The 8,203-nt window shown below is 48.6% G+C and overlaps 1 protein-coding gene across 1 annotated transcript; it reads right to left on the bottom strand.

Annotated features, from left to right (window-relative positions):
- Positions 1-556: 556 nt before the first annotated feature.
- Positions 557-4,732, bottom strand: MAGEL2 (MAGE family member L2). Its single transcript, XM_049613959.1, has one exon. It carries the CDS (start codon positions 4,115-4,117, stop codon positions 557-559), a length of 3,561 nt encoding a protein of 1,186 aa, XP_049469916.1. The 5' UTR covers positions 4,118-4,732.
- Between the last annotated feature and the right edge of the window lie 3,471 nt (positions 4,733-8,203).

The raw sequence follows: 8,203 nt of genomic DNA, 5'->3' as shown, positions 1-8,203 counted from the left end.
TGATGCTCAGGTCTATTCAGAGAGTATGGTAAAACTGGGCTCCCACCATCTAGAGTAGAAATTAGAATAAAGACAAACACTTGCATGTTATGCTGAAAGTATATTTATATATATAGATATAGATATTTATTTTTCTGCAGACAGCTTTTACTGATGAGTCATTTTAATGTTCAAAGAACAGCCTATTTCAATACTACATAATCTGTACCAGAATGAGATGGATAGCTTCTCAATTCATTTCACAAGCCAGCACAACTCTGATACCAAAACATAACAATTATAACACAAAACAGAGAATCACAGATCTCACTTAAAAATACAGATGCCAAAATACCAAATAGAACAGTAGCCAATTGAAATCAACACCACATGAAAATGTACAAAGCTTTGGCAGATATCAAGTTGAACCAAATTGAAATCCAAACTTACACACATAGAACTGGAACATAAACACCAGAAACAAAACACCCCCCCACCCCCCACCCCACCCTGCCCCCCTGTCAGCGGCCTCTGGCCAGGGACCCAAAGGAATGAGATATCTGCGGATGGAACCACATTAGCGGGGAGGGGAACTGCTGGTGGGGTCACCAGCATTATCACCAGATCCGGGCTCATCCTCATCCAAATCTTCAGACTCACACTCTGCCAGTGCTTCAAAGTACTGGAAAGGCCAGCACTGTGGATCTCTCTTATGGAGCTTGGCCAAAAACCTCAAAACAAGCATCTTGCTGGTTTCTAGGAATGCTCGGGGGCCCCAGAGGAACTCATATTCTGCTGGCTCTGTATAGGGTATTCGCCTGTACTCTAGGTACTTCTGCCTTACAAACACTTCGGTGATGAGCTTCTTTGTATTTCCGAAGAGAGCATGTGTCTCTCGGACATCCAAGCCTAACCTGTACAGAAAATTAAAGATCATGTTCTCCCTGACACAATTGCCTTTCATAAAGATGAGACTCAGGACCACCATAAGAAGGCCTAACTTGGGCCTGTCTAAGTAGGATGCCACTGGTTCACCCTTATGGTGCCCCAGCTTGTTGATGATAATGTAAGAGTGGTTTTTGGGATCAATTTCTTTCAATTGATAACCAAAGACACACTCTAGCTTATTGTTGGCACGGTTAATAATATCCAAGCACTCATCTTTATATTCACGAATGATGAATTTCACCATCTCTGAGCGCTTGATGGGCACCTTGGCTTGGTCCTTGACCAAGAGGAACTGCACCAATGCATTTGCTCTCTCATCCAAGGGAGACAATGGCTGAGTCTCCAACCTGGGGTCATTCTGGGTGGCACCAAATCCCTGAGAGAGACTGGTGAACTCAGAGATAATCAAGGGCTGAGGGCTACCTGGGCTTTCCCAGAGACCCAGGGCCCTCGAAGTGCTTGGGCCCTCCCAGGCACTCAGAGCCCAAGTTGTGCTGGGCCCTTCCCATCCACTCAGGATCCTGGAGGTACTAGGGCCCTCCCAGCCACTCAGGCCCCGGGAGGTACTTGGGCCCTCCCAGTCACCCAGGACCTGGATATGGTTTTCAATCTCCCAGTCATTCAAGTTCAGATTTTCCCAGGGTCTCGGTGCCTGCCAGTCACGCAGGGCCAGCATTTGGCCACTGCTGTCCTCTTCGGTATTCAGATGTTTCTTCTTCCGGGTAGCTTTGCCAGAGCGACGTGGAGGCTCAGCAGAGGTTTTCGAGGCCTCTTGAATGGTGGCCATTGCCTTGGGGGCAGCTGCCGTAGCCATCAGGATGGTAGGCACTGCCTGGGATGCTTTTGAAGCATTCACATTGGGCTGTGGAACCCATGGAACTGCAGGCAGGGCCTCCACACAGGCAAATGGATCCTGCAGAGCAAGTGGCAGTGACTTCGGGGTCTCTGAGGGGGCAGACGGGCCCTGAAAGGCATTAGAAGAGGCAGGCTGGAACCGGGAGGTAGTTGGAAAGACTCTTGAAGTGGCAGTGAAGTTCTCCGATGTGGCAGGCAAGTTTTTCCAGGCAGTCGGCAGGTGTGCTCGGGCAGCTGACATTGCCTTTGGAGCACAAAAAGTGGCAGCGAAGATCATGCGATCCTTCGAAGGGGCCCTGCGTTCCTTTGAAGAGGTCCTACGTTCCTTCGAAGAGGTCCTGCGTTCTATTGAAGAGGCCCTGGATTCTCCCGATGGAGTCATCAGTGATTTAGCGGAGCCCATGGGAAAATTTGCTGCCGCTATGGGAGCTCCGGGCTGGCCCTGCAAGGCTGTAGGGGGGCCTTGCCAGGAGGGCTGGAGTTGCAAGGTGGGCAGCTCTGCTTGCGGGCCCGAGGGCTGGGCCTGCTGGGTGGGTAGCTGGATTTGGAGGGCCTTTTGGGAGGCCGGGACCCCCTGAAAGGGCTGCTCCATCTGAACCAGTGGTGGGCCCTGCCTCTGGGCCTCCTGGGTGGGCACAGGCTGCCAGAACTGCCCAGGAGCCTTAGGAGCCTGCCAGGCCAGAGCCTGGGTTTGCTGCACTTCCTGGAACTCCATCGACGTTGGCAGCTCATGTGGCACTGGGGCTTGGCCTTTGGGGGCCTGCCAGATGATGGGCGGGCAGTGTGTAGCCTGTGGGGCCGACAAAGGGGCCGACAGCACAGCCTGGGGCGCCTGTGGGCCAGCAGGAGGCGCCGTGGGCACCTGCGTTGCTGGTGGGGCAGTGGGCACCTGTGGCGCTGCCCGCACCTGTGGCGCCGCCCGCACCTGCGTGGAGGGCAGCCTAGCCTGCGGGGCCTGCCGCAGCGGCGGCGGGGGCGGCAGGGCCTGCCAGAGCGGTGGTGGGCTGGCCAGGACCTGCGGGGCAGGCCGGATGGGCGGTGGTGCCTGGCGTATCAGCGGTGGTGCCTGGCGGATCTGGGGTGGAGCCTGGCGCACTGGTGGGGGACCCGGCCGGATGGGCGGTGGGCCCGGCCGGATGGGCGGTGGGCCCTGGCGCACAGTTGGTGCCTGCCAGGTAATTGTCGGAGCCTGCCAGGTGACCTGCGTGGCCTGCCAAGCCAGAGGTGTGGCTTGCCAGCCTTGTGGCGGGGCTTGCCAGCCCGGCGAGGTGGCCTGCCAGCCCGGGGGTGTGGCCAGCTGCGCCGGCGGGGCCTGTGGGCCCTGGGGAACCTGCGGAGGAGCCCTTATAACCTGTGACTGGATTTGCAGAATCAGAGGCTGAGCCTGTGGGGCCCAGGACGCCAGAGGCTGCTGTGCAGGTGGGGCTGCCGGCTGTGCCATCGGGGTTCCTGAAGCTGCAGGCTGCGTGATCGGAGCTCTCGAACCTGGAGGATGAATCATCAGGACTCCGGGACCAGGAGGCTTGGCCATCGGGGCTCCTGGAGGCGGAGGCTGGGCAATCAAGGCTGCCGGGGGCGGAGGCTGAGCCATCGGGGCTCCCGGAGCAGGAGGCTGGACCATCAGGACTCCCGGAGTCAGAGGCTGGGCCATCAGGACTCCTGGAGTCGGAGGCTGGGCCATCGGGGTCCCCGGAGGGGGAGGATGGGCCATCGGTGTCCCCGGAGGGGGAGGGTGAGCCATCGGTGTCCCCGGAGGGGGAGGATGCGCCATCGGTGTCCCCGGAGGGGGAGGATGAACCATCGGGGTCCCCGGAGGGGGAGGATGGGCCATTGGGGTCCCCGGAGGGGGAGGATGGGCCATTGGGGTTCCCGGAGGGGGAGGATGGGCCATTGGGGTCCCCGGAGGGGGAGGATGGGCCATCGGGGCTCCGGGAGCTGAAGGATGCATCATCAGGACTCCCGGAGTCGGAGGCTGGGCCATCGGGGTTCCCGGAGGGGGAGGATGGATCATCAGGACTCCGGGAGTCGGAGGCTTGCCCATCGGGCCTCCCAGAGGGGGAGCCTGGACCATCGGGCCCCCCAGGGCCGGAGGTTGGGCCATCGGAGCCACTGGGGTAGGCGGCTGGCCCTGTGGGGCCTCCCAAGCAGGCTGAGGTGCCTGCCAAGCGGCCAGTGAAGCCTGCAAATCAATCGGAGGTGGATCCCAAGGGACTGGCGGAGCCCGAGAGGAGGCGGGCGGGGCCCGCATCAGAACCGTAGGGCGGCTATAGACCGGAGGCTTGGGGGCCTCGGCCGGGGGACTCGAATCACCCAAATTCTTACTTAGCTGCGACATGTCCCTTTGCTCTGACAGCTGGTGGGCCTTTTCCTCCGACAGCTGCTGGGCCTTTTCCTCCAGAGAGAAGAGAATGCCTACGTGGCTGATCAGAGGATCCCTCCCTGCTGACTGGTGAATAGGAAGTAAGTGCCCTTAGCTCTGCAGCTTTCCGCAGTAAGGAGGAGGGGGGAAGGGGGCTCAATCCCGCCCCTTCCCCGCCCCCGACCACCACAAGTGGATAGTGCATAGGGGCGTCTACCAGAAATCCTGGCTGACACAAGATCCCTTCTCACTCTGTCCAGTCCCCAAATGCAGTCTGGTCAGACTTACCATGGATGAGTTTTCACAGAGGAGTGACAGGAACAGATCTATATTTTAGAAATCACTGTACTGCAGTATAGAGTAGGAAGAGACCACTGGTAACATGGAAGGCATCCATGAGGGGGGAGATGGTGTGGTCTGAGCTCAGATACAGCAAAATCAGAGCCGGAGGATTAAAAAAAAAAAGTGCATATATGTACACGAGAGATTCAGGAGTCATAGTAGGCAGCTACTATACTTTATTAAAAAGAGATATAGAAGGCATATAAGTTTGTCCTGGGAAAAAGAGAAATTGCTGGTATAGTTAATTCTCTTAGGGACACAGTGGGAGGCACATAGGAAGAGAGATTTATGAGTATTGATTGGGACATGGGCATTTGCAGTGCTGTGAGACTGCCAAGGAGAGATGCTCTGTAGACAATATTGTATGATGGCTTGGGATTCTAAAGAAAACTGGACTGGGCATTAAGGTACTCCTTAATTGTGGGAGTGAATGTGTTTGTAGGAAAATCATTTAGAATGAAATTCCTGAGATGTGTCTTGAAGAATACAGGCATTTTTAGACACAACAGAGAAAAGTGATGGCAAAGACTACAGAAAGAAGGAAAGAAATTATGGAAATTCAGATGCTTGAGACATCAGTGGAAGATAACATTTTCAGTACCAGGAAAATTTCCTGTGGAATGGCTGGCACAAGAGAATGAGGTGGGTTTCTTGGTGCTGTTCATCAGTTACAGAGCGGGAAAGAAACTGAAAAAAATGAAGGCCAAAAATGCACTAGAAAATAGCAAAATGAGTGAATAAATAGATCTAAGACTAATATATAGGGAAAACAGATGATGAATAAAATATGAAATTTTGGGGGTATCTACTCATGAGCAAAATCACTTTAAAATTAGACAGATATATACACAGATAAAGTAGAAGTCCTCAAAATTATTTGGTAACACTACACTACTTCATGTTGAAAGGAAGTGATAGTCTCACTTCTAGTTGGATAGTTTTATGGGAAGACACAAAATGATAAATAGTAAGGATGTTTAGTTTAGAAGAGACTGCTTTCACCTAGGGCAAGAGTCCAGAGTGACAAAAAACATGAATGATACCACAAGGGGGCAGAAGAGAATGATGAAGGCTATACCTTACTCTTCCTGAAGTACCCTTAGCCAATGTTCCTCAAATTTGGTAATTTATGAATCCCAATCAAGACATAAACACACTCCCAAGGTTACAATTGCCTTAAATAGTGAAGGAATAATTTAAGAGGGAGGTTTCAGGGTTTTATTTTCTGGTAACTGAAAGGATGAGGGATCATTTATTATCCCCAGGAACATCTTCCTTTTCAAAGACAAGCAGCTCTTTCATGGTGCCTAATATGTAATTCCCACATATACCCACAAAGCTGCTTCTACAGAATGGATGCCACCATACTTCATGGCTTCCAGGTCCTTCTTGTGCACTAATAGTCCATATAAGACTTCTCATTTTGGTAAGGTTTAGAATCACTTTAGAGGGACCAGCTAGGCATATAACCTTGGTGTTCCCCTATCACCAATTCTGCCACATGACAGCTACTGTCTATGAATGACTTTGGGATATTGAGTTCATGTTTCAGTCTATGACATTTATACCCTCAATAAAGCATACTTTCTCCTCCTCTAACTAAAATGTATAAATTTCTGAGAGATTAAGTTCTTTTACTAACCAATTTTTTTTCAGGATTATGGCATATTTAACCTTCAGTCCACCATGCTTTGGGCCATTCTACACAATAAATGGCTACTAACAGGGTCCAGTTGTTCTCACTGATTGGAGCTCAATGAATAGCATCACCGCTCAATATCAACTCCCACTAAATTCATTATGTAAAAGGGGGCCCAGTTTATGCCTAAAGGTGATACATAAATGAAAAAAAGAGGTAACGGGAACTAAAAAAACAAACAAAAATTATATCATTATAAATGGAAAGTAGTCAAGTTGTACATTAGCACCAGTATGATTCCTTGTAACATTTTTTAACTGGTAGAGAAAAGTGTGACTATAAGTATATAGTGATTCTCAAGGGGCCAGTAATGGCAGATGAAATGGGCTTATTTTTCTCTGGAAAATCTGCCTATTTTGGACCATCAGTGCTCTCAGATCCAGGCCACTTGACAGCCTAGCTACTCACAAATGATCTACTCCCAACATCAAATACACCTGACAAAGTAACATACAACTCTTTTGTGAAGACAAACTGCTTTAATAACAGCAAAGCCCAATACTGTCCTGAGTACAGTGGGTAATTTGGACTACAAGGTTTAAATAGGTCTCCTAAAACATGCCTTCTCATTATGGGATCTTTGAGCATCCTGAAGCCCTACAACAATTCTGTGTGTATATTCTTCCACTTCTATGCCTCTGAACCAAGTATTAGCAAAATTTCTTTTCCTAGCTTCCCCATGAGACAGTTTAAAAACCCAAGGTGAGGGGTGCCTGGGTGGCACAGTCGGTCAAGCATCTGACTTTGGCTCAGGTCATGATGTCGTGGTTCATGAGTTCGAGCCCCACATCAGGCTCTCTGCTCTCAGCACAGAGCCTGCTTCAAATCCTCTGCATTCCCCTGCCTCTCTCTCTCTCTCTTTCTTTCCCTCAAAAATAAATAAAAACATTTAAAAAAATCCAAGGTGCTTAAAAGCAAAAGACAAATATATACAAAGCATCCATGGGATGTAGGTGTCTGTCTTGTAATTATACAGGACTTTCCATATTTTCATAAGTATGTAATGAAAGGATAACAGAAGTAATTGAAAAAAAAAAACTGGTGGAAGGAGAACTGAGAATAGACAAATAGAAGTAGGAAAATCATTGAGTCATACAAAAATTAATTTTTTTTATATTTATTTATTATAGGCAAGAATGGAGCCTTCATGTAGACAAGAGCTGTGTTTTGTTCACTCTTGTATACCCCGTTCATCCTGAGTGATCAGTAAAAAGTTGTCTAATAAAAGTGTAAGATTAGCACAAGAAGTACCTATATTTCACTCCTATATAGCTTTCAGACTTAGTGTATATATTTATAAGTGGGTAAAATAATCTTTATGACTTTCAAAAAGTCTAAAATAATTTATTTATGAAATGCTTTTTATTAAGGATTCAATAGGTGCCCAGCACTGTGGTATGAGCAACGCTGCAGATAAAAATCTGTCACCACATCTTATAGACACATACATAGGATCTATAGATATTAACATAGTATTTTAGTGCAATAAAGTGTTACTGTTTGCATTGTTTAAAACTCATATTGGTCATAGATGCAAAGAAATGAGTAGTCATTTATACTTGAAGCATGGGGGATGTAATTATGGAAGTAGCAATGAAAAGAAAAACAAACAAATAAACAAACAAACTCAAAGCTGTTGGAACTTAATGAGTGTCCTCCAAATAGACAGACTGAGTGCTGAAAGGGGCAGAGGAAACAGGATGTATCAGAAGTACAAGGCATGAAAGAAGAATTGCACAGAGTTCATTAAAATTGCATAACTGCTATTTATTGAATGCTTATTATGTGGTCAAATACCATTCTAATATATTCATCACAAAATCCTCAAGTGTTTGGGCCCATTGTACACATCAAGAAATTGAGGCTTATGATGGTAAGTAATGTGTCACAGATATGGCAATATATTGTAGAATCTGAAATTAAAGCCTGACTATTTGTTGCCAAAAGCCAACATTCTTAGCCATTACACTGGTAATTGAAAAAATAATAATAACCCGTGTAATGGCTAAGAATGTTGGCTT

The sequence above is a fragment of the Panthera uncia genome (genome assembly GCF_023721935.1).
Source record: "Panthera uncia isolate 11264 chromosome B3 unlocalized genomic scaffold, Puncia_PCG_1.0 HiC_scaffold_1, whole genome shotgun sequence".
In the NCBI taxonomy this organism is placed as follows: Eukaryota; Metazoa; Chordata; class Mammalia; order Carnivora; family Felidae; genus Panthera; species Panthera uncia.
This window is presented reverse-complemented; position numbering and strand designations above follow the sequence as displayed.

Excerpts from the sequence above, each read along its gene's own strand:
- MAGEL2 (XM_049613959.1), bottom strand. The coding sequence starts at position 4,117 with ATGTCGCAGCTAAGTAAGAATTTGGGTGATTCGAGTCCCCCGGCCGAG.